Genomic DNA, 27,233 nt, shown 5'->3' with positions numbered 1-27,233 from the left:
AAAAATCTAAAAATAGAGATACTGAACGGCAGAGAGAAAAAGAAAATGATTTTAAAGAAGCTTTAGACAACCTTTTCGATATTGCCACCTTAAATGCGTTAAATGAGATTAAAATCGCCGAAGATAGAGAATTTTTAATTAAGCAAAGGGAGAAAGGTAGAGTAGGTTGTATGTTGGGAGTAGATATCAAATTATTACGTAAGGAAAAGCGGAAAGAAGAACGCACAGCTGCAGAGTTGAAAAGAAAAGAAGATTTGTTGGAAAATTCTAGTTGTTCGATTGGACATTTTGAAATGGAAGATAAAGAACACGAAGATTCACAGAAAAAAGTGATAAATCAAGACAACAGTGAAGATGACATATATTTCATATCGGAATCTCAACAGGGTCCATCTTCAAACAAGAGAGGACGAAAGACGTTAATGACACCTCGCCTGGCCGCTGCCTTGGACAAATGTAAAGTGAGTGACAGGGATGCAATGCATATTATTTCTGCCGTCCTAGAAGCTCTTAATATAGATATCACCGAGTTTGTTCTCAATAGATCGTCTATCAAAAGAAATAGAGAGATTTTGCGGAAAATAAAATATTCATCAATAAAATCGGTAGGAAATGATGCAAATTTTATTGAAGTGCATTGGGATTCCAAATTATTGCCTGATATCACAAAAAATGAGAAAATTGATCGGCTTCCTGTGATCGCGGTTGGTTTAGATTTTGAACAATTATTAGGAGTACCTGGAATTGCATCATCAGGAGGATCGGAAGTTTGCTCTGCTGTGTTCCATATCACTGATGAATGGAATTTAACCGAAAAAATTCAAGCCTTTTGTTTTGATACTACAGCATCAAACACTGGACGTATAAAAGGAGCTGCAGTTCTGCTTCAACAAAGGTTAGGGCGAGATATTTTGTGGCTTCCATGCCGACACCATATATTTGAGGTCGTTTTGGCTGGTGTATTCACGAGGACAAAAGCAATTGTAACATCCGGCCCTGAAATTGCTCAATTCAAAGCACTTAAAGAAAACTGGAAGAATATTGATAAAATGAAATTTTCAGATTATACCAGCGATGAAGCCGTTTATAATGCACTGAAAGATGTAGCGCCCGAAATTATTTATTTTGTGAAACAGAAACTTGCAGAAGAGCAACCACGTGATGACTACAAAGAGTTTTTGCAATTGACGCTCATTTTTTTGGGAGATAAAACAAATGTGAGTTTTAGGGCCCCCGGTGCATATCATTTAGCGAGATGGATGTCTAAAGCGATTTATTGTTTAAAACTTTTTTTATTTCGCGATCAAATGAAAATGAGAAAGGATAATTCCAAACTGAATGCAGAAATTTGCGTTTTCGTTGTATACTGTTATGTAGAGGCCTGGTTTTCAGCAACGAATACTACAGGAGCTCCCCTAAATGATATATATTTTTTGAGAAAATTGGTTAAATTTAAAAATATTAATGAAAACATTGCAACCATTGCAATAACAAAATTTTTAAACCATTTATGGTATCTAAGTGAAGAGTGTGCTGCCATGGCAATATTTGACGATAGAATTGAGAGAGTTGAAAAAATTAGAATGGCTCAAAAAATTATGGAATGTGCAAGTAAAAACATAGAAACTGTGAATGAAAAAGAAGAAGAAAATGAAGAGACAGAAGTCATTGAGAAAAAACTATCGTTGCAAATCCGAGATGTCCAAAATTTTGTTCAAAAAGATCTACCAACTGAATTATTGTCCGCCAATTCACTTCAGTTATTTAAACGATTCGGTATTTGTGTTGAATTTCTTCAGGACGATCCGCTGAATTGGGAAAACAGAGAGGATTATCGCACAGGAAAAAATATCATTTCAACCTTAAAATGTACAAATGATATTGCAGAAAGAGGAGTCAAGTTGATTGAGGATTACAATGAAAAAATGACGAAAAATGAACATCAAAAACAATTTTTGATACAGGTATGTATAAACAAATTTAATTTTTTGTTATTTTTTTCTTGAACACATTATATAGGCTAGGTTTAGAAAACACATTCAATATTATTTTTTTTTATTCAGGTTGTTCAGGAGTACCGGAGAGAGTTCCCAGTCGCCACAAAAGGAGGCTTACTTAAATCCAAAATATGTATCTGAAGTGGATGTATCATTTCAATAAATAAAAAATATAGTATTAGGATAAACTATATCTTTATTTTACGTTTTCATTTTAATTAGTATGTTTTTATACTAAAATTTAAAAAAAATGCGTAATTTTATGTTTACAGTCGAGCGTACATTGTCGTTCTTATAGGTAATAACTGCCTTACATTGAATCTCACAACTTCAGCGACGATGCGGCACGTGTTAATATTAACCGATTGAGCTGAAATTTGTTATATTTTCATGTCTTATATAAAGGTACATTCTGGCAAATAATTTCTAAAAAATTCGAAAAAAAATTTTTTTCCTTATAAATAAGGACCACCCTAATATATATATATATATATATATATATATATATATATATACAGTAGAGCGCCGATTATCCGAACACGTCGGGACCGACCCTAGTTCGGATAAGCAAAAGTTCGGATAATTGGACAGACAATTTAAATGATATCCCTATCTATACAAAAACCTTCACACTTTATCCAGGCTTAGGACTGGCAACACTGTTAGTGCTGGCGTGTTTAAAAATGTTTTTTTTTGTCTTTTTTTCATTTTTTAAAATTTTTGTTGTCTTTTTTTCATTTTTTAAACTTTTTTTTGTCTTTTTTTCATTTTTTAAACTTTTTTTTGTCTTTTTTTCATTTTTTAAACTTTTTTTTGTCTTTTTTTTAAAAAAATTATAATTTAAGTAAAAAAGCTTTTGATTTTTTCTTGCTTCAAAGAAGACATTCTTTTCAATGCTGCCATATCTCTAATGCTTCTTAAATGCATTGCTTGAATAGGATCAGCGTCTTTCTGCCTTTCGAGCCATTTCATAGCTTTTTCCAAGCATTCAAAGGCTTCGCTATGTGATGGACCTGGGTCATTTTCAGAGCATTCATTTTCAATTTCATTTTTATTTTCTTCATTTTCGCCTTCAATCTCAGCCACAATCTCATTGTCATTTAAAATCTGATATCCAGGGTCTTGCATGTCACAATTTAGCCACTCATTAATTTCTTTTTCCTCATAATTTAGGATTCTTCCCATCTCTTTTATAGTTTTACACTCCTCATTTTCCTTATCAGATGCTTCTGCTCCAGTATCAATTTTTTCCCTGTTTAAAATTTTATTCCAGGCATTTTTTAACGTTGATGATTTTACAAGCTTCCAGGAATCGGCAGCCATAATGCAACAATCTTTTAAATTAATGTTTTTGGCATTCTGGGAATCAGGCTCTTCAGTGTCTTCTGATAGAAGCATCTTTCTCAACATTTGCTTTCTATAAAAGCGCTTAAATGTCTCTATTACACTCTGATCCATGGGTTGTATCAGTGATATAACATTAGGTGGCAAAAACTTTACTCGGAACTTCCCATTTTCCCGTTCAAGGGTATCTGCACACGGATGTGAAGGTGTATTATCAAGAAGTAGGAGTACTCTGCCCTCTTTCTTCATATCTTCTTGATGTGTCTTAACTTTAGGAATGAATGTGTGATCATACCAATCAATGAAACCTTCTGATGTCATCCAAGCCTTCCTTTGAGAAGTGTAAATTACTGGCAGATTTTTCCGATTATTAAAACATCGAGGCTTCTTTGAATGTCCTATCACGAACAATGGTATTCGATGGTTACCGGTTGCATTTGCGCAATTAAGAACTGTGATTCTTTCTTTGTTTAATTTAGTTCCAGAAGCACTTTTTTCGAACCCAGATGCTAATGTTTTTCGGGGTAAAGATCTCCAAAACAGGCCGGTCTCATCTGCATTGTAAATAAATTCTTCTTCGTATTTTTCTGATTTTACAAATTCAATAAATTCTTTTACGAATTTCGTAGCAGACTCTGTAGATGCAGATAATTTTTCACCATGCAATCCGATTTCGCGTATAACATGCCGTAGCTTAAAATTTCTAAGCCACCCAGAGCTTGCTTGAAATGTATTAGTATTTTCTCCATTCAACTTTTCGTTGAAAAATAGTGCCTTCTCACATAATAAGGATCCAGAAATGGGATGACCAGATGAGCGTTTCTGCAAAAACCACATGTGCAAAGCTTTATCTACTTTATCATCAAAGGATTTTTTCATCGATTTTCTATCTAAGCTTCCTTGCTCACTTTCAAGTCCCGTTAAATACTTCATAATTGATTCTTCATTCTTTTTTATATCTGATATTGTAGACTTTCCTACACCAAACTCCGCTGCTAATTTTGAAACGGCTACATTATTTTTCAGCCTCTTCAATATCTTTCCTTTGTCTCCTAGCGAAAGAACAACTCTTTTTCGCTTTCCAGACATCTTTTCACCTTCGTTGCAGAAAAAGAAATGAGCTAGATCGCTGGTGCAATCAACAACCGCTATCAAGAAACCTTTAGTAACAACCACTAACAACTCTATTAACAACAAGAATTAACAGCGGCTAGCAACCGATATCGACGATAACAAACTCTAAAAAAAGCAGAGCACATGATTCTGAGCAACTCACTTTGTCAACGTAGATACGTCACACAAACCAGTTTTTCCCCACGTGTCCACAGCGAGGGTGGGGGGAGAAGAATGCAAACAGGAATTTTGTGCTTTGACCTTGGTTTCTCAACCCCTTTCTTCAAACCTTTTGTGTTCTCTCTTCCCACTAACAAAACTCCCCAAAAATACCTTGCAGTTTCCGGATTAAAATTTGTATGCCAAGAAAGAAAAGAAAAAAGATAGATAACAGGGTGAAAAAAAAGAGTACGTACGTAATTGAAAGCTTGGTTGGAAGGGACAGAAAAAAAAAATTAGGTTTTGGATGAAAAATATGCCGTTCGCATAAAGTTCGGAAAAAAATTTTAAAAGGCGAAAAACACTGTTCGCATAATTGGAAGTTCGGTTAAAAAATTTTAAAAGGCGAAAAACACGGTTCGGATAATTGGAAGTTCGGTTAATTGGAGTTCGGATAATCGGCGCTCTACTGTATATTGATAAATTTTCGTTTGTGGGAGATTTTGTGAGAATTTAGTAATTGCCCATGTTACACAATATTTACAAAAATATTTATATGGTCACTTAAATTGTCCAATTATTAATTCACATTGAAAAAAAATGGTGCCTGCCTTCTGGCTGATATTCTAGAAAGTGTTCTCAGTTACAAAAAGGTTGGGGACCCCTGCATTAGGCTATCCAAACATTTGTAAAATAAATAGATTGTTTATTCAATTAGAGTTTTATTAACAGTATTTTTTTTTCTGTTTGTGCAATGTTTTTCTTTTCTTTTTTTCTCTGTATATTTGTAACCATTTATTTTCTTTTATTCTAGTGCAACTTGGATTATTTCAAAGGATCTTTCGATGTCGGATTGTGTTTGCATGCCTGTGGAGTTGCTACAGACTTGGTTCTCCAGCAGTGCATAAGAAATAAAGCATCTTTTGTATGCTGTCCATGCTGTTATGGTGGAGTACAAAATACACATCTGCTTAGTTATCCTCTGAGTAAAACATTTTCTTCCTTAGGATTTTCTTATAAGGTAAGGGATGTAGAATATTTATAGCATTTTTAGATAATTGAAACAGTATGGCATGCATAGCATTTTGCCATGTATTATATTAATTATACTTTAGTTACGATTTTCGCTATTAGTTTGTATTGACTTTGTAGTAGCTATCTTTTAAACCACTGATGTACTTAAGAAACAATATCTAAATTACTAGCAATGTATGAAACTTGAGCATTATATAAAATGTCCAAACATAGATTCATCTTTTTTTTTTCATTTGATTCAATAACTTATTAATTAATCACAAAAGTTTCTATAGTAATGCCTACAAGAGTATGTTGTTAAAAAATTGCTTCATACATTTTCATTACGATATTTACTAACATGCTTTTCAAGTAACTTTTTAGTTTTCAACGTTTTGATTATGTTTAGCATTCAAATAGGATTGTTTAATTCTTCTATCCAATTAAAAATAAAAAAAAAGTGCGATTCATTGTTTTTATGATGATTTCCAACTTAAAGCAAAATTTTCAGTATTAAATAAGAATAGACAAACTCCTACTTCAAAGACATTTTCAAAAATATACAGTGGCTCCCAAAAGTCTTCGTACACCTACGACTTTCAACGAAATAGGCCCCAATCCATTGGTTAAAATTAATATTTCGGAATAGGTATTTAATTATAAGATCTATGATCAATTTTTAACAAAACTGCATGAAAAGATTTCAAAAAATATTAAAACTTAATTTTTTAAAAATTAAAAACCGAAAAGTGCCGGAAATTTTATCTCACAAAAGTCTTTGTACACTTTATAAAATGTCTATATATTATTGAATAATCTAACTTTTGATTAAGTTATTAATTAGTAGAATATCATACAGTATTCATAACACCTTTTAAACGTCTGGGAATAGATTTCATTCTTTTTCTTTCTTTTTTAGCGTAATTTTTGAGTAAGTGTTCTACCACACTTCAAGTCTTACTGTTTCTAGCTTTATTTTCGTTTTAAAGCCCTATTTTCGTAATCTAGCCTCCAGATATCTCTAAATACGTTGCATTAAGTTAAAATCTGGAGATTGAGGGGGAATTTTCTAAACTTTAGTACAATTTTCGAGGCACTAGACGTAATCGTTAAAAACCGTGTGCTTCTTATCGTTATCTTGATAAAAAACAAAGTTGTTTCCAATAACCAAATTTTTGGCTAAGAGTTCAAAATTGGTTTTTTAAATATTTAACGGAACAGCATGATTCATTATTTCATCAAAAAATTACAAATTACCAAGTCCTGATGCTGATATGCACCCTCACACTAAAACACCTCCACCGTCCTGATTAACTGATTCAACTAAGTTCTTAAGATTCAGTTCCTGATTTTTTTCTTCTACTTACAGTTATACAACAATTTAACCAAAAATGTTGAGTTAATTTTTATCTGTAAGTAAGACGTGATTCCAAAACGTTTTTAGCTTATTTATCATTGATTTTGCGAAGAAAAGCGTAAGCTTTCTGTTTTTCGCACGACCAAGAAAATTTCTGCGGGAAGAGAACCCATTTAATCCAGCTAATCAGAGAAATTGGCGAACAATTTTCGGTGAAAATTAAATGTAAAATGTTTCATTTAACTCTGCAGAAACTTTTACAGTACTCAAATGTGTATTTTTCATAATTTTTTTAACTTTAGATCTCCGATCACATTTTGTCAACTTTGCCGGTTGACCTTTTCTTACCTTGTTTTTGGTACGATTCCTTTCTTTAAAGCATTTTATCAAGCCCTTTACTATACAAACAAATAAATTAACTAATTTAGAGACATTTCAAACCAATTTACCACTACTGTGGGAAAAAAATTCAAATGTTGAATGGTTTTTGCGGTTTTTAACGAATATTAGCCATTTTACAGCAATAAGCACAATATTAAAGAATAAATAAACAAAAAATTAAAACCAAATGACTTATAAGGGTCAACACAATGCAAAAATATTAATAAAATGGCACATGATAATTTTAATCACGAATTTATTCGAAAATATTTGAGTGTACGATGACTTTTGTGGCGTATTATTTCTCTTTTGTTCGTTTTTTGACCCATTTCAAAAAGAAGATCCGTCAATATTTTGAAAAAAGCAATGGGTTGTATTTAGAGTGACATAGGAATGATGTGAAAAAATATTGGACTTCGTATTCGAATTCAGTTTTGAGTTATTTTGATTTTATTAAAAAATTTCAAAGTGTACGAACACTTTTGGGAGCCACTGTATATATTATTATCATTAATTTGAAATTTAAAATCCTGTATTATTGTGTAAAAAAAAATTTAACTATTCAACTTTCTTGAACCAATTTAATTATATTTTCCTAGTTATGCATAAAGTTACACGCCGTGGAATTTTTTACCAAACAAAAAAAAAAAAAGAGAGAGAGACTATTTATAGTATGAATAAATCAATTCCCCCTTTATCAGTGTAATCAAAGTGGTTATCCATTCATAATTGGTGATTTTTAATATATTCTTTCATTCTTTGACTGTTGATGTATTGCCATTAATTATTTTCATTAATTCTTCATCACATTGCAATACATGTGTTTACATCATTTCAAATACTCTTATGGGAAACATACTAGCTAAAAAACCTGTCTCTAAAACTAGTCTTGCTGTTGCTGTTCAGGTCTAGTTTTTGGTACAGTGAAGAAGCTGACACCCCCCCCCCCCCCTCCCTCGCACTTGCTTGAAAACATTTTTGCCTGGCAAATGTTAAAGTTAGTTACTTTTTTGTTTTTACTTCCCCACATTTCTTAGCATGAAAATATTTAAAACCTAATATATGTTTTATACTTGAATCTTTTACTAAAACTTTGTACATTTCAGGAATATATGCTGTTGGCACATTGTGCAGATCGAAATGAAATTAATACTCCTACTGCAGAACAAGGTAATGTCAACTAAACAGTAGTGTCTAGAAAAAATCTGTATTTTAAAGTTTTTTGAACTTTGTTTTCTCACATTGAATGGCTTGCAAGGGCGCCCATATAGAGGAACAAGCGGGGGGGGGGGGGGGGGCGAGCCTCCCCCCTTATAAATTAGAGCTTCCTTGCTTTTAGTACTTTTTTCTTTGCAAAATTTCTTCTCCAGCCGTTAATGAATAATTTATTAAAAATGTCAAACTTTAATTACCCTAATCTGTACAGAAATCAGTTTCTATGGGGAAAATATCCTGCTAAACCTTTGGGGAAAATATCTGAGCCCCCCCCCCTTAAAATTTTGCATATGGGCGCCCATGATGGCTTGTACTTATTGATGTAATACTGAATTATAAACCACTTAATCAACACAGAGAAAACAAAAAGGCCAAAAAATACTTTAAGTTCAAATTAAATGCATATTATTTATTAAATTGGTTTATTCCTGCTCTGAGTTAAAATAGCAATCTTGATAATTCTAGCAGAAAAGGTTAATCTCATTCAAATACTAATACTCAATTGGCATGTGGGTCAGTTTAGTTATCAAAATCCAGCTAATCATTAAGATTGTTAAATCTAGAATATACTAGCAAAATACCTGGCTTTGCATGGGTCAGTAATAATTATGAGAAACAATCGCTACTTTCATTTGTTTTCTGTTTTAACTGAAAGAACTCAAAACACACCACTTTGACCTGATTAAAAATCGAGCTTCTTCCTTACCCATAAAACTAAAATAACAATAAGTATAAAGAACAAAATAGTATTCATTTAGAAACAAAAACACAACATTTAATCTTATACAAATTTGAAAAATTTCCAGTTTAAAAAGATTTATCAGTTAATATTCTTTTTTTTTTTTTTTTTTTTGAACATAGAGTCTAAAACTTCTATATGGCTTTTGAAGTGCAAACTTTTTAAAAAAATGTAGCCGCTCATAATTCTCCGGTACTTACTTTAATTATTTTGGGAAATTTCAAATATTGTGTATTCTTGATGCGATTTAAAAGTTACCAAATTTGCTGTAATCATTTTGGTATACCTTGAATATAATGCTCCCTCTCCCTACTTCCTAAAATTGTCTGTTACTAATTTTCGTCAAAGAAATATTGTCGCCAAATGCTGAAACTTTTTTGGTGTCCATAAAATGATGCTAATTTTTCCCAAATAAGTATCAGAATTTGGCGATTGCTTGAAGTTGCGCAAAAAGACAAATTAATGGAAATCTTTGTGCCATCTAAGGATTGGTCCCATTTCGTTGGTGGTTTTTTTTTTATGTATCAACAAAACCTTTAAAAATTCTTTTAATGGCAATATTTTGGTTACATGGTGAAAGCTGTAAAACAGCATAACATAGTGTTCAGCTTCAAAAACAGCGACAGTTGAAAAAAAATTGCCAAATGTATAAACTATTGAAATTTTTCCGCCAAAAGTTTGACAAGATTCCTGCTGGTCAATTAGATAATGAGTAAGTGTCCAATCGGCACAAAGAAAAAAAAAAACATTAATTGCATTATAGTTTCAGCAAAATAGGGAATAAACAGCCAAATCCATTTATTATTTGCCAGTCTTGTGGAAAAACGTTACTTTAAGGTTTGACTTGAGAAAAGCCTTGAACAGTCAGACAAAAAGCAAAAATATTCAACAATTCTAGCTATCTACAGGGAGTATAGATGATACACTAAATACTGAATTGGGTTGATGAAAGCCTTCAAACATGGAACTAAAAAGCTTATAACTCGTTTTTTATGCAACTTAGAAATTTTGAACAGATGCAATCTTCAGCAGAAAAATCTGAGCTTTGGATGGACATATAATGTTAGTAAGTGCAAGTATTTTTCATTCCCATATAAGGGAATTTATGCAAAAATTGAGACTTAAATTGGAATAAAAAACGAACCACCAATCAAACTTTTTTCAAACTGGTCTACAAACTTTCCCAATACTAATTAGAACAAACTGAAATTTTCAGCCAAATCGGCCAGATAGTTTCTGAGTTTAGCGGCAACATACATACTGTTACAAATTCTGTAGATAGTAATTATTTTTGTGATTAATTTGTCTAAATTTGTCGTTTACTAAATTATCTGTCATCTAAAATTATTGTAGTAATGTAACCTGTAAATAGTTTCTTACAATGAATATACAGCCCCTATACATTCGGCTGAAGTATACGGTCCCCTATTTTTCATTGATAAAATTTGTGAAGGAAAAGAAAAAAAATAACGGTCTACGATTTTCGAGAAGCATTTGGAATCTTGTAGAATATTTGAGAGCTCTCTTTTCGGTGTGTATAAAAAGCCGTTACGCATGATAAAAAGCTCAATTTTGAGTTAGTTTTTGCTTGTGAATCGTTGCAGCAGAACGCTGGAGAGCATTTATTGCTCTGTTTTGTGAAGCCTTTTGAGCTGTATTTTTGCGTATTTGGAAGTAAATACGTGTGTAACTGTTGAGTTTACGGTGTTGAGAGATATTTGCTTAATTGCTGATGATTAATTTAGCAGTTGTTGACGATCTTTCCTGTACATAGTGCAAATAAATTTCCTGTATTTTTCTCACGAACTGTCATCCTTTCAAGAAAGTGGAAGTCGCACCGAATCCGTTACAATACATATATAACTGTATACCAGCATCCATTTTTATATACATAGATTTATATCTATATCAGATTAGGCTCCATTTACGCTTCCGATGTATCAGAAAAAGCAAATCCAATACCTCATAGCTTTATTATATGTCATAGAAATTCAGTACATCACTGATACTGTACAGCACATTCTTTGCTGAAATCTAGTTCACAATTCTCATTCTGGAACATGAGTAACGTTTTACATCACATATTTAAAGCAATATAAATTGCATATTCATTGTGTTACTACTTGCATCACTTAATTCCGTCTATCATGAAATTTATAAATAATTCTGCAAAGACTCTTCCACGTTTTATTTACAGATTCTAGGTTTTTGGTTTCCACCAGTATATTTTTTAAAAAACACAGTACATAACAAAATTCTTTCCAGGTGGATCCCGTTTAATTAGCATCCCAAATTTATATACTGCAAAATAAAAACTCTGTAATTATAAGGGAAATGCAAACTTTGAAGTGAGTTTCATTGAGCTATAATACTAATTGGAGAAAGAATTTCTCATTCTTCTGTATTGAAGCTCAGGGGTCTGAATTTCTAGCAAGTAAGGCAAAATGTTTTGCATAATAAAACAACTTGTTCAGTGGGAAAAGACTGCTTCTTTTGACATCCCTAACTGAGAAGATGAAAGACTCGTAAAATGCATAGCAAAACATTTTACAGAATTAAACTCGAGTTTAAAGGTGACAAGAGTAATTATTTTGCCATTCTCACTTGGACAAAAATCAGACCGCCAAGTTCGCTCCCCTCTTAATATTAAAGCTCAATCGCGAGTATAAAGCCCCCCCTCCCCCAAAAATTGGGGTTTTTGGTTATATTTCATTTAATGTGTGTGTTATTTAGTAAAAGTATAAATAAACCAAAAAGAAATCTTTTGTTTATTGTGTAATATATACACAAGCATGAACTTGTGACACTTTTTTCCCTGACTTGGTTATTATCAATGGTGTAGATACAGAAAAGAAACAAGTAGTATTTTACTGCCCTTTTTTCCATCAGATTTCCACTGAATTGTATTCTTTCTTATTCTTTTAGGTGAATTATGTATGGGACTGATTGATACTGACAGAGTGTATTATGCTGAAGAGCATAATTATGAAGTGAAACTTACTAAACTGCAACCTGCTGAATGTTCACCAAAGCATAACTTATTAATTGGTTTGTCCCCCATAAGTATATGAGTTGTAAAAATAAAGTTTTTATTTTATTACATTGAGCAGTGTGACTATTCCTAGGTTTAGGTATGTTTGGAAGGTATACTAGTTATAGAATTTCATTTGCACACTATAGACATATCACCAGCAACAACAGTGGCACATCTCAACAATTTGAAAAGATGTAATATTAATTGCTTTAAAATACTGATTACCTGCTTTGAAGTTTGTTCAGTCTTTTCAAAGAAAATGAATAAATAAATAAAATTTGCAGCGATGATTTACAGAAAATCGTTCGTTTAACTTAACAGGAGCAAAATTTTTTTATGATTTCTTTCTTCCCCTTCCTTTTTTTCTCTTCCCTGCCAATGACATCGAAACTTACAAGGTCACCGAAACCTAACTAGTTGAAACTCAACGTTTTACCTTCACACATGTAAACAAGTGGGGTGGACCAGTCTATTCGAAACAATTCCTCTCCCCTACATGTTGTTGAGGTAACCCTAAGTAGATCTGTTTACATGATTTGCTACGAATATGTGTGTTTGTGTTATTCATTCACAGTAATGAGCAATTCGTTTTTAGCTTTCACATTTTACCACACATTGTTATCGTTTTTAGTCGTCGATAAAATGTATGAAGGAATGTTATCGTTTTTTATTTATTTTGCAGGTTATCCACAAAATTTGCTTATCCATGAGTACAGTGGAATCCTATTCCGTGGATAATCGTTAGTTAACTAATGCTAAAGGGGGGGGGGGGGGGTCATAACAATCCTTACATGTTTATGAGTTATGAGGAAGTTGCAACTCCAATCATCCCCCTATTTGCATACCTGTTTCATACGTATAGCATTTTGTTCTGGTGCCTATAGGCCAAATTCTTTTATCAAGACAAATCAATAAAACTTGTTAAATTGCAATGCAAATACTACAGACTTTGTTAAACAAATAATTCTGGAAGCACCAGACACTGCTCTCTTAATAAACATCTTAATATGATACGTTTCACCTGCAATCAAATATGTAGAGGCTGCCAAGAGGTAGACGAAAGCTCAACTCACATACTCTGTGATTGTGATTATTATTCTGCGCAAAAATTTGAATATTTAGGGTACCTCTGTATCCATCCCTGAAAACTGTTCAGTATCTCAGCCAGACAAAAGTATGGAAACACGTCTTTGGCATTACTCTTGTTTTGCATCGTTATACATTTCCTCAACTTTCTGCAGCTATCGCACATAGGGTGGATCTCTATCGTAACATCGACCTTTGAAGCTGGCTACAAGGAGCTCCAATCCCTGTAAACTATAAAAGTTGATGGATTGTGTATTTAAGTATTCAGTTATATTCCATTTGTGCACCGGCACTAGCCTTGAACCACTACTCATCACTGATGGATAAACATATGATGTTGTAAAGTTCGCTGTCAGGTGAAGGCTGTGAAAACGGGTCTTGGATTTGGTCTGAAAATCACAGCGTTCTCCGTCTAAAATATCACATCTTGCGAGGAAGCAGTTTTCTTCAACCCAAAAGTATCGATCGAAAGAGTTATGTGTACCGTTAAAGACAGCCAGATAAAAATTACTTTTTAAACCACTAGTTACATAATTCACAGAACAGCACATTTGGTTGTTGCAGGCTTGAGCATGACCTTTTGGTTGGGACAGTTTAATCAATGAATACTTCTCCAGGCTTTCTTTGAAACACTGGAATTCCTTGCTATTATCCTTTTTCTTACCTTGTTTTATGTCATCGCACTCCTTCGGGAGATCTTTTCCATCACCTTGCCAATCATAAGACCCATCTTTTGTTATAAGTGTCACACTAGATTCGAGTGGTCTTCGGTGCACATTGCTGGCTGATTTTCTTGAAATTTCTGCCACTAAAAGTTTTGATATTCCATCAGGGTATAGGGTGTATGCTAATGATCCATTTTTTCCTTTGAATATTCCACTTCCCACGGCCAAATAACCTGGAGCCTGAACATTGGCAGCGAGAAATGTAGCCTTATTTCCAATGGCCCACGATTCCCAGAACTGTATGGATGTGTGCAATGAGAATGAATTTATCCAGTAGGTGGAGCAGAGGACTGCATCCACGTCTGGTCGTCGAGCAACTTCAGCGGCTTTTTTAAACACCAAATCAAAAGCTATGAAAGTAGCGAACGTTCCCAATTCAGTTGTGAATACTGGATTATGATTTTCTTTGGGAAGATCCAAAGCAAGTTCGAAGAATAAATGTTCTTTATGATAGCGAAAAATAAGAGTTCCATCCTTGTCGAAAACAACATTTGTATTTAGGTGGAAAGCTCCGTCATCTGGACATTCTGGGTTATTGTCGCAATGTGTAATTTCTCCCATATTTGCTACGACTATCAGGCGATTTTGTTCTGCTATGCAACTGAGTGTGTATAGTATGGGACGGCTCTGGTACCTCTCTGGCTCATTACAAGGATTTGTACGGTTTACTTCAGGATCTGGAATACTTTCTAGGAATTCCCGTATTTCAGCTCGCGTAGGTTGGGGTGCGAAAATCCCATATTCTGGATACACAATTAGCTCAGCTCCCTATAGTAAAAGAATGAGCAATAAATTGCAAAATAATAATATCGATAGTCATTTAAATATTCAAATATCCGTCTAAGGAAGTGTGGCTCTTGGTAAGTTTTTTTTTTGTAGATAACGCTAAGCAAAATCTTCAAAAAATCTAAGAGCTTAGCTACATATCCGTCAACCTTATGATGTTCCTTATTTGCCTTATTTATGTTTTATTTATTTTTGAAATCAATTCTCGAAAAGATTTAATCCTAAAGTATTGAAAAAAAATTATTCAATCTTGTACTTAGACTGAAAATGGAGTTGGATCCAGGACTATGGATTCTGAGTAACGGAGTGGGAGTCGCACCAATTTTGGGGTAAAGGAGTCGGAGTAGAGAGTCGCAGGCTCTCAATTCCTTGAGTCAAAATCGGTCTTTTTTTTTTCTCGCAACTCTGTATAACATCAGAGTAAGACTCGGCGTGGGATCGATTTTGGGGTAAAAAAGTCGAAATCGAAGGCTTTAAATTCCAGGAGTCGGAGCTGAAGTCCGTCATTTTTCTTCTAACGCTGCTGCCCTGGTTGAATGAAGTAATTATTAAAGAAAAACAAATAAGTGAGAAGTGACCTATAAATCAAAAGGTAAAAAATAGACGTGATTTAAAAGGATCATTTAAATTTCGTACATCTTTTAATGGAACGTATATCTTTCTCAACAGATGCTGGGCTGCTGACATGGGCGGATTCAGGGTGGGGGCCGAGGGGGGCAATGCCCCCCCCCTCCAGTTTTGGAAGGACTTTATATAATAACACATCTTCCAAAAAAAAATTTTAAAAATTCTTTTTTTTTTCCTTTTTTACAAGTTCAGAAGGGCATGGGTGGTTTTACAGGAGGGGGTTGCATAGGGGGCAATGCCCCCCAGTTTTGGGAGGACTTAAAATAATAACAACACATCTTCCAAAGTCTTAAAACAAAAAAATCATTATTTCTTTTTTTGTTGAATTGATCAATGAAAATGAAGAGAATACCGAATGTCCTTTTCTGATGGGAAAAGAAAAAAAAAGAACATTAAATACAAATAGTACAGCTTTCACTGGGGTGCTGAAAATATGCCTATATTCACTATTTTGGACTAAAAACCATTTGGGCAAGTATATAAATGAAAATATAGGCTAAATGAGCTATGCTTTCAGCTGCAACACTTATAATAATTGACAATCATTTTTTAACTAGAACCTAAATCAAAGGAACCCTCCTCCCCCATTTGCCCTAACAGAATAATCTACTCGTTATGATTTGTTTTCTTTCTTTTCAAAATGTTTATTTTCAATTTACGTGATTTCAAAAACTAGATATTTTGTGTTGTTACACACGAAAGATTTTGAAGAACCTTCTGGAATTCACACGTTAAGATTGGTAAAATTGTAAAAATCCTTTAACCGTAAAATCTGATGAATTTTCGTAAAAATTACAAAAATCTGCTGGTAAGAGTGAATTACATATAGGGCCGGATTTGCCTATAAGATAAACAAGCTATAGCTTCGGGCTACTGCTTTGAAGTGGGTCCGTAACTCGCAAAAAATTGCATGATTTGTTCCTTAAAAAATGGGAAGTGCTTGAAAAAACTTAATTTCATTTTCCAGTGCTTGAAAACCTTGAATATTTGGAAACGTGTGGCTACAAACCTTAAATTTTAAAATTTCTAACAAATGGTAGGGGGAGGAATGCCAAAATATGTCAAAATCAGCTCCTTGCTACATCCTGCATCAAAAGTGTAAAAATTAATGGTTCCTACGTTTGTAAAATATTACTTGAAATAAATTTTTGTGACTCACATGTTTCATATCTTGCTATTTATTTAATCCTGAATGCAGTATTTTGGAAATTCTTTTGTATTGATTGCATTTATCTTGTTTCTACTGCATATTGTTAATCTGTTTAGCCCGGAAAAAATGATACACTACCTCTATTTCTTTCCGTTTTCTGCACTGCTTATAATTAAAAAAAAGGTTGTTGTAATGAGACAATTCTATAGTTTATTTTTTCTTTTAAACTTAAAAGAACTGGGTTTTTTTTTTTACAAAGTTTAAATAATACTGTACAACTGTATAATCTAGTACTCAATTTCAGAGACTGGAAAGTGCAAATGAGGTGCCTTCAATTATTAAATGTTATAAAACCCTTGAAAAGAATTGGCGCAGTATAACCTATTAGGGCTCTTGTGCCAAAACACCTAATCTAACCAACCAAACCTTGAAAATAATTAGACAAGTCTTTGAAACTCCTAAGCAAAGTGTGCTTCTATTTTATTTCTTATCAAATGTATAAATTATGAATTGTTCAAATAAGTAGCATGTTACTCTCATGTTGCATATTTTCTAATCTGTACAGCATTTCTTTTAAAGTATTAACTAACATCGCAAGGCACCTTTAAATCATAAAACTTTTTTAAAAATTGTCTATATTTTCCTGAGATTTTTGTCTATATAATTAACCTTTATAAGGCTTTAAAATGCAGAATTTTATATCCATTTTACAAAATTTCCTCCGGGGGAAAAACCTCCGAACCCCCTAAAATTTGGGATATTCTATATCCCACTTAAAAGGGAGCCCTGCATCACTCTCTTGATACCAGTCACCTCTCTTAAGGTCAATTCAAAAAGGACAGCATGAAAACACACATTAATAAAAACGACACACACACACACAAAAAAAAGTAAAGCATGGCCTTAGGCATCACAGGAAAAAAACAAAAACAAAACATGGCGGGGGGGGGGGGGGGGGCAATTTAAAATGTTGCTCAAAAAAAAAAAAAAAATGCCTCCCCAGGAACTTAGTCCTAAATCCGCCTATGGCTGCTGATATTTATGGGAATGACAACAGTTAAGGTTTAAAAGGGGAGAGGGTGCGGAATAGATTGAAGTGAGTGATTTTATTTTTCCATTCATAAAGATCTTACCAAGACTGCTCCTGTAAAACAATACTACAAGGTAATTCAGCTAATCTAATATGAGAAGTAGTTGGCATACAATCAAGCCCGCGACTCCTGGAGTAGGTGACCTGTGCCACCCACCTATGGTGGTAGATTGGGGGGAGGGGGGGATTTCATGGTGACAAAATGTAAGGAGGCAAAAAAAAAACGAGCTGATGTGTGCATCACATGTCTTCCTTTTACACCAATTTAATGCTATTTCCCTATTATTGCAATTTTAATGGGATTCTCTCTCTAACTCTTTAAATATCACTAGCAATGGCCACATTGAAAGCAGATTTAAAAAAAAAAAAAAAAAAAAATCGCCAAGTTGGCGACAAAACTTGGCAACCAAAAGACTGGCGATATATCGCCAAGTGACCGCCAAATTATAACACCACTTGAGTTTGCATCGAAATTAACAATGATTTCCCCCCAAAAAGGTGCAAAAGACCCCTTTAGAAACACCCGAATGCAACCAAAATAGGAGGTGCACAACTAGACCCCACTACGAGTCTATGTACCAAATTTCAACTTTCTAGGACATACCATTTTTGAGTTATGCGAGATACATACGCACATACGCACATACACACATACGCACATACATACAGACGTCACGAGAAAAGTCGTTGTAATTACCTCGGTGATGGTCAAAATGGATATTTCGCGTGTCTATACATTCTTAGGCACTTTTCCGCATGTGGTCGAATCGAAAAAAAAAACTCAACATTCATTTGGGGGTGAGCAAAATGGAAATTAAGGGCGATTTTTGAGTGAAAATTTTTTCGCGAATACAATACTTCCTTTTTTGTAAAAGGAAGTAAAAAAGAAGGGAAAAAATGAAAAACTCAAACTTGTTCCATAGTTTTTTTTCTTTTTAGCTCAAATTGCAGCAACATATGAGAGTATGCTCAATGATTGAAGAAAAAAAATATTTTTAAGACCAAAGGGCGGCACCGGTCAGCATCGCCTGGGGTGGCAAAACTACTAGAGACGGCCCTACATGCAGTTATTTGACATCTTCAGAAATTGACTAGGTACCACCTTTGCTTTTAATTAAAAAGGTTGCATTTCTGGCATAATCTTTTTAGAAGTAGTGCTTAACATAGGACAAAGGCAAAATCTTGTGTTGCAAATTAAAATTTTATTAAAGTGTTAATTTGACACGAACACAACCCCAGGGAAGGCTGATCATTTAACAACCCCCCCACCCCCCACCCCCCACCCCCCGCCAATTAATGAACAGCCTGTAATTGAAAAAAAAAAAAGTTATCTATGTTTTCAGATGAATTACTTGTGGTGAATTCCAGCGGTAACGGAAGGACAGTTTTACAAAAAAATCCATGCATTTCTGTCTGAGAGCATATCAAAATACATATTTTTCCAAAAACTGATGCATAGACTTTCATACACATCACTGTAAGTTGCTAAAAAAAGCCAAAGCCAAGAATTTTTTGTCAGTAACTTTTTTTTTAAATCAAATTTAAAAAACGGTAACGGAAGGACATTTTTGCGATATGATTTTCACGCTATCATGTTCTCCCCAAAAAGTTCAGCTAAACGATAAAAGGGAAAATTCTATAGAAATTAAAATCCGGAGTGTTCAATCATTGAAATTTCACCTCTAGTTTTAAAAAATAATTATTTTAAGCATATGAATTAGATATTTGTTAAGGGTAACGGAAGGACAAGAAGTCCAAAACAATTAAACTTGGTAAATTTCTGCTTACAAACATTTATTCAGCTAAGACAGCTGTCTGAAACAATGATATTTAATGCCTGAACCAAGTGTTACAATACTGAATTCTTTAAATGCTCAATAATTTTATCGTAATCCATAGAACATTTATCTTTTTTCTCAGCAAACACGAAGGTCATTCCACATTATTACGCATTTTCAAACAAGATACTTCTATATCTTCATCATCTATATGAAGTACCTGTGCAACATTGCTCTTTGTTAATTTCTTTACCTTCCATTCAACTAGCAAAACTAGTCCAAACGTTAATGAATCTTTGGAATTTTCTTATGATTCGGTGTTTTTGGTTCAGCATTATCTTCATTTTCCACATTATTTATTGACTTTCAAAGTCAGTCTGTTGACTTTGAAGTGAAATCTCCTTCAATTTGTTGGACGCGCTTACTGTATTCAATAACATAACTTGTTACAGGATTCAAATAGCGCATATTTTGTGTGTCAGGATGAGAATGGATAGTTTTGGATCATTTTTTCTTCATATTTTTGAAAGTTGATTTATGAATTCACTAATATCTTCGCAGTACGTTTAACGGTTAAATCAATGCTCTAAACAATCCTTTCCTGTGACTTGTGGCAACAAATCTGAAATCAGTTTCAATACTGTATTGTTCCAATATAAATTTCAAGTTTTTAAACAAATGTTTCTGCTTGAATTGGCTTGTCATATCGCAAACATACCATAATGATTTTCACACGCTTAGGAGTTTTTAAGTGCAGTTTTCATGATTTTCATCACATACAATAGAAGAAATAAAATCACGAAATAGTTTTTAATAAATTTAAATAAAAATTAAATTTTTAAATAAAAGCACACATAATTTTCATACAAATATTACTTATATATGTTTTAAATGTGACTACTAACTTTATATAATAGTTTGTTTTGTGCATTCTAAAATTTTAGCCTGTACCAGCTTATAGTTAAAATGTCCTTCCGTTACGATTAAAAACCACATAAATTAAAGCTATATTATAATTCTAACTATGCCTCCTTGACAAGGGACATAATTCTGCTTTGCATAAAGAAAAACATTAGTTTCTATACGCAATAGGTTCTTCGTGAACTAACTAAGATGTAGTATTTTGGTGACGGAAGTACATCAAATTGTCACCTTAGTAATAGACCTATTTCATGGCTGGAAAAAAAAAAAAAAAAAAGAATTTTAAATTACTTACCAAAAAGTTTAACTAGACATTCCAAGGATAAAAATTAACCTTAATGTTATATGCTGATAACAAGTTTATTGAAGTTACACAGTATGTAACAAAAAAGAGATTTCTTGCTCTGTAGAAACACTAAGAGAAAACTTGATTTTGCACTTGGTTTTCTAAAAGTCATTAAACTGTTTGGGGAAAACAAGTTAAGATTCAAGAAACTCATTTATTTCTGAAGAGAATGGTATATAGCAAGTGACAGAAAATTAATTTTTAAAATTCAAGTGTCATGTCTTCTTTTTCCTGGAATTCACCTGTAGTAACTTCTTTCTCTTCATGTCCGAAAAAAATTTGCCGAAAAAAAAAATGTGATGTGTTTGTTTACTGCGAGTATATGGGGTGTTCATTGTTTCGGGCCCGGATACAAATTTTGGGCCTCACTGCAACAAAATCTGTAGGGCCTCTTCCCAAAGGCTAGCAGTGTATATTTGCAACGTTAATTACTCTTATAGTGCTATTTTTTAAAAAAATTTCTTGGGCCATGGGGCCTTTTATGGACGCGCCCCACACCCCGCACTGCCGGGTGTTCGGGTACGCAGATCCGGGCCTGACTGGGTTGGTGCCCTTTTTTTACATCTTTTTATTTAAATCTGCCCAGCGCCTCTAAAATACTGACAGTGCCGCCGTGGCCAAGGTGGCTCCAGGTCAGTTTATTCACCGGGCCCCACTTCCTCTGAAATGAAACTTTTGCAACTCCAATTCCGAGCCGGGCCCCTATTTCCGACTAGGCTGAAATAGCCTCTTATCGGTCATAAAAACTGACGCAGAACCGTTAAAATTCTCCCATTTTTTAAAGAATAATTTCATATATCTGAAAATGTTTTGACTCATGTGCCAAGTGCCACAATTTGAAACATTTTGAAATTTTGGAAATAAAATCAGGCTTAAGTGTTCATTCACTGGTCTTGGCCTTACACTCTTATTTTCCATTTTTCTCGATTTAATTCTGAGTTCAGGATTCCATAAAACTTTCCTCCATTGTATCCCATTATAAATAATAATGGGATAATCTTTGAGGTGTTTTTATCTAAAGTAGTTTTTTTCCCCTTTGAAGCTAAACCATTTTTCTACAGATTAAAAATATACCAAAGCCTTTTACTTTACCAAATGCTACCGTCACCTCATATTATGACTTGCCTTTGCCTTGGCCACAGTTGCTGCTCTTTTATAAAAATCTAGATTAGTGCTGATAACACTTTGTGCTGACTCTGGAGTTGAATCTCCTTGACGAGCATGCTCAAACACAGCAACTTTAAACCAACCATCTGTTCCGCAAGACGATGTGATTATAATTGCAAACATAAGCAACTCCAAATACGCGGCCATTTTGTCAGAAACCTGGAAAGAATGATAATTATTAACAGCATGCAGTAAAACTATTATAATATAACAATATCATTGCTTTTTAGATAAACGTTTCTTAAATTATGTTCCGTGGAACCCCAAGGATCCATACGAGCTCTCTCAGGGATTCTATGAGACTTGCATGTTTTCTTTTCACACCTTTCAAATTTGTCACTTCAAAAATCGATAAAGATAAGGTCTTTTCATAACTAAGAATGAATTTACTTTTACTTTCGTATACTTATCTGAGCACTGAGCATAATTACCCTCTAGAGTTAGCCACATTAAGAGTAACTTTATTTGTTGTCTAAAATAATGCAAATTTTTAGGCTCTCAAAAATAGCCTGAAATTGTGCCTTTCTGATATCAACTTTGAAAATTTTTCGAGATCAATCCCAAAATGCCTCTTATCACCTAATTCCTCCAAAGATAGCCCAAAGTTGAGTTTTAAAAACTTCAATATGGAAACACTTCCAGAAGAAGCTATTGACCCCCTACCATCACCAAAGATAGTTTAAAAGTGACTTCAATGTTGAAAAAATATCAAGAAGACCTCCTCTTCTACAACCGACTATTGCCTAAAATTACGATTTTGGACTTTAATTTCAAATATTCTACTCCTGATACTTACTCTGCCAGTATCTATAGCAGCAGTTGCAAGGGCAATTTCAACACGTAACAAGTATGGACCAATTTAAGGAGCAGTACATGTCAACAGCGTTCAAATGAACTAAATAATTGTTCAAAGAAAAAAAAAAGAGACATTTTAATTTTTAAGGAATAGAAACGTTTTCTGTGTAAATAAAAGTGAGTTATTAGCACTATTGCAGGTAAAACACGTGAGCATTTCTTTTTCTAAAAAATAATAATAATAATAATAATAATCACATAGCTGTTTCAAAATTTCCGAGGTTATTTATCCATTTAAAAATTCCAAGAATCAGAAATACGAATGTATTGGTATTTTACAAAAACAAATAAAAATAAGCAATTACTAATAATTAGCGTGACCTATAATAAAGTCTATTTTAGTGGAGATTTGTTGTCGAATAGTTAATGTGGTAGTCTCTTTTGGGCTCCTACGAAACAAAATCCTGGCTAAGCCACTACAAAATATTGTCGAAAAATCAGGGGTTCCACAAGAAAATTAGCATTAAAAAGGATTCCACTAATCAAAGAAATTAAGAAACGCTACTTATTCTAAGGGCATTCATTTTATACTGCATAATATACGAAACGCGAAATAAGAATATTGGGTTCCAATTTTTCTTTGACAGAGCGCCCTCCCCTCTCTAAAACGAAATCCCCCCCCCCCCCCAAATAATAAAAGACAAAAAAAAAAAAAACAATATATATATATATATATATATATATATATATATATATATATATATATATATATATATATATATATATATATATATATATATATATATATATATATATATATATATATATATATATATATATATATATATATATATATATATATATAGTGTGTGTGTGTTTAACGAAAAAATTTGGAAATTGTATTGCAACAAATTTATATAAAAATAAACTATCAAAAAATAAATCAGGGAGGAGACTTAAGTCATGATGTAACATTTCAACAGGACATTACATAACGCTACAATATGTAATTACATTTCTTAACAAAAATTCTCATTGTTTGCTTAGCATATAGGAAAAATGAAAAATATTTAAAGTACTGTATATGTACTCTGTGAGGAACTATGATAGTTAAAATTAAACACACACAAAAAAAAAAATGAATGAATTACTGGAAAATACACCAACTTCACACTAACAAAGTTGAATTATTTTCTGTTAGGAAAAAGACTGATTTTAAAAATCATCGATTTTCGGCAGAGTTTTAAAATGTGCACTCAGATTTTTGACATTTCGGATTTTTAACGTTCAACTGCAGTTTTATCTGCAAATAATTGGACAATACTGCTAATTAACAAATAAAGTTAAAATGAAGTTCTGCAAACGAAAAAAATCTGGTAAAATCAAGTGGGGAAAAGCGTGAAATGCCTTTTTTTTTGGTCCTTCCTGCTACTTTTTAAAAAAATGATTGAGCTCGTTTTAATACCAAACAATTCATATGGGGCCATTCATTAATTACGTAAGGGTCCCGAGGGAGAGGGGGGGTTGGAAAAATCTCTACATACCCTTACTTTGGGGGAGGGGGGGTCCAAACCCATTCTTATGTAATATTTTTCAAGTCGATATTTTACATTAAAAATCACGCGGTCAAGTGGTTTGGCAAGAATCATCAGTCATTAGCAATTTTTTTCCCCCATTCTGGGAGGAGGGAAACCTTATTAGGATAAGCTGTTTTTATGGTGTAGAAGAAATATTAAAAATTAATTTGAATTTTGACATCTGGAATTCAAATTATGTTTTTCGCAATCACGAGTGTGTGTGTATGCAGGCGTGTGTGTGTGTGTTTGGTGTTTGTCTATGTTCAGGCATGAGTGTGTATGTTATGTATGCGTGTGTGTAGGTGTGTGTGTAAGATATGAACCCAACCTGGAGACGGTTTTCGGTAGAGGAGCAGCATCGGTCGACGGTGGTGCTGCAGAAGGAGGCGGGGGGAAAATAAAATCATAGGAATTCAAAACAGTCAAATGTGAACAATAAGCAATGTGATTGCTCAAAAAGTTGCACTATGTATGGCATGTTTTATTTTTAATTAGTATGGCATCATATACAAAAAATGTCGAAAAAACATTTAGTCTAGATTCCAACTTTTTAGTAAATATTTCTTGATACAATAAGGTTTAATTTAATAATAGTGAATTTAATAACGATTCCTGTAATACAATATTCGTGGATACGTTATTTTATTATTTTGGAAAACGAAATGGAATCTTACGTAAGAATAGCACGAGGGGGGGGGCGGAGGGGGGGTCAAAAATTGCCAAAATCATCCTTACGTAATTAGTGAATGGCCCCTATGTATTAAGATAACTTTCGCGAGAATGCTGTTGAATAAAACATAAGAATACGCTTCAGAAAGAAAACCTTTTGTTATTAACTACATAAAAATTTCCTCTGCTCTTACCTCCTGCGACCGCCCAGCAGCTTGTATTTTCATATAAAAATGCGTCTTTTTCCATTTTTCTTTGCGGTCAGAAAATATGAGCCAGCAAATGACAAGTTTTACCTGTTTTAGAGGAAGTAAATAATTTGAGTGGGTTGGAGGTATTGCCTGGGTCGTAAAGTTAAATAGTTACGCTTTCTCTTCTTTTTTTGTTTCTAAAATTGTTTTTAGCAAGTCATGAAGCAACATTCTTGAAGCGTAATGCAGCTGCTTACACACAAAAAAATTTTACGCAATATGAATTTGACGAAGTACACTACTGTTTAATTATTTAACAGTTAAAAACAAGCATCATCGTCGAGGGAAAAAAAAACAATTAATGATCCATTATCTCTAAAACCAGAAATGTTCGAACTGAAATTCTTTAAGCAAATGCTCAATTAGTTTAACTGTGGTTTCAAAGACGTTGATTGTGTAGTGTTTCCTCGTTGCGAACAAATAACTGTTTCGTGTCCTGTAAATATTCATTACGAAACGAACTTTGTTATTCAAGAAGTTAAGAAGCTTTAGGCTTATAAAATATTTACAATTGAAGAATTATACTGAAATCTCTCGGGTAAATTCCTTTACTCTTGGTACTTTCTTCAACACATTGTTTGCATGGAAATTAAAACTTAGCTACCTGTTAGTTAATAAAATGAAACTTCGGTAACTCGACACGTGGAAAATTCGACTACCCCGGTAACTCGACTTTTTTTTTCTTACTGCTGGCTCAGTGCTAATTTCAGTGGGCAAAAGCTTCTAACTTGACACATTTGCATAAACCCCTATAAGTCAACATTCAATTGTTATAGTAGTCCAATTTTTGCTACCAAATTTCATATTGACCTCTTCTCAAAATTTTACGCTGCGCCTGCAGTTTCTTGGTCAGTCAATCCTTTTTTGGAAAGCTTTTTTAGAGAATTCCATCCTTTATCCAGGGGAGTCAGCCATCACTCTGTGCTGTTAGTGCAATTCTAAAAGTTTTAAACGTACTCATGGAAGTTCTTCAGAGAAAGAAGGCACTATATCATGTAGGTGAAAAAGAAAATCTTTTAAGAATTAAAATAATGGAACCTCAGTAATTTGACATCCGCTAAAATCAACATGTTTTCATGTTCCCTTGAGGTGTAGAGTTATCGAGGATCCATTGTAAATATTTTTTCTTTGCGAAAAAAGAACGGTTAACAACTATAAAAATACCCTTTCTCTCTCTCGCTGTTTAACGACTACTTCTTAAAATGCTCAGAATTCCCGAGAAGCGTCCCACCCCTGACTCCCTGTCCAAGCAAGTAGTGTCAAATTAACTTCTGACCGATGGGGAGAAAAAATAGTAGCGGGACTGGCCACAGAAGCTATGTTTTTACGAAATGTTGTTTAACAACATAAGCTTACAATATCGAATGTCAAAGATATATTGAAAAAACAAATCGAATTAAATTTCAGCTAAAATCCTGTTTAATGAATCAAATTTACTTTTTACATCCACACTATTATTTAACATGCCCTTTAATTAACTTTTAGTTTAGGCTCACTGTTGCCGCTTTTTTTTTTTTTTTTTTGAGCAATCACGATTGCTTATTGCTTTCATTTGACAGTCCTTGACGTTACGGTTCCTTTTTCAGCTTGGACCAGGGCTGCAGCACCACCGGCGGCGGCGCGGCTGGTCCTGAGCACTGCCCACCGGAATCCACTTTTGCTGGGCGGTGGCGTCCATGTCCTACACACGCATGGTCATATACACTCCCCTACGTGCGCACGCCTTTACACACATACACACGCCTACGTGCACACACGTAAGCCTACACACACAACTATACACACGTAACCACCCAGGAGGAGGGACATGCTTGGGGGGGGGGGGAGCCGTTTCTAGAAACAATAATTCTAATCAGTAGGTTCTTGTCGCAACTCGTGATTGCGAAAAACATAATTTGAATTCAAAGTTTCG

At 33.7% G+C, this 27,233-nt stretch overlaps 2 protein-coding genes across 3 annotated transcripts in view; one reads left to right on the top strand and one right to left on the bottom strand.

Moving 5' to 3' along the window:
- Positions 1-12,401, top strand: part of LOC129216478 (glutathione S-transferase C-terminal domain-containing protein homolog) — a 56,585-nt gene extending 44,184 nt beyond the window's left edge. Inside the window, exons 13-15 of the mRNA XM_054850693.1 lie at positions 5,428-5,634; positions 8,472-8,535; positions 12,245-12,401. Coding sequence (XP_054706668.1) covers positions 5,428-5,634; positions 8,472-8,535; positions 12,245-12,390 — 417 coding nt within the window. The 3' untranslated portion in view covers positions 12,391-12,401. The remainder of the gene's footprint in view (positions 1-5,427; positions 5,635-8,471; positions 8,536-12,244) is intronic.
- Positions 12,402-13,578: 1,177 nt separating this feature from the next.
- Positions 13,579-25,289, bottom strand: LOC129215989 (pantetheinase-like). 2 transcript variants are annotated; one of them, XM_054850120.1, is made up of 3 exons: positions 25,265-25,289; positions 21,984-22,188; positions 13,579-14,928 (listed from the first exon to the last, which is right to left on the bottom strand). In XM_054850120.1, exons 2-3 carry the CDS (start codon positions 22,174-22,176, stop codon positions 13,595-13,597), a joined length of 1,527 nt encoding a protein of 508 aa, XP_054706095.1. In that variant the 5' UTR covers positions 22,177-22,188; positions 25,265-25,289; the 3' UTR covers positions 13,579-13,594. The 2 variants fall into 2 exon arrangements, with proteins under 2 accessions (XP_054706095.1, XP_054706094.1); XM_054850119.1 differs by lacking the exon at positions 25,265-25,289 and adding an exon at positions 22,826-22,926.
- Positions 25,290-27,233: the final 1,944 nt, after the last annotated feature.

This window comes from Uloborus diversus, chromosome 2 (genome assembly GCF_026930045.1).
Source record: "Uloborus diversus isolate 005 chromosome 2, Udiv.v.3.1, whole genome shotgun sequence".
NCBI classification, from domain to species: Eukaryota; Metazoa; Arthropoda; class Arachnida; order Araneae; family Uloboridae; genus Uloborus; species Uloborus diversus.
This window is presented reverse-complemented; position numbering and strand designations above follow the sequence as displayed.

Bases quoted from the DNA above. Each gene is read 5' to 3' on its own strand.
- LOC129215989 (XM_054850120.1), bottom strand. From the start codon at position 22,176: ATGGCCGCGTATTTGGAGTTGCTTATGTTTGCAATTATAATCACATCG. The intron at 14,929-21,983 runs GTCATAATATGA...TACTATAGGGAG, and splicing joins TGTGGCCAAGGCAAAGGCAA to CTGAGCTAATTGTGTATCCA.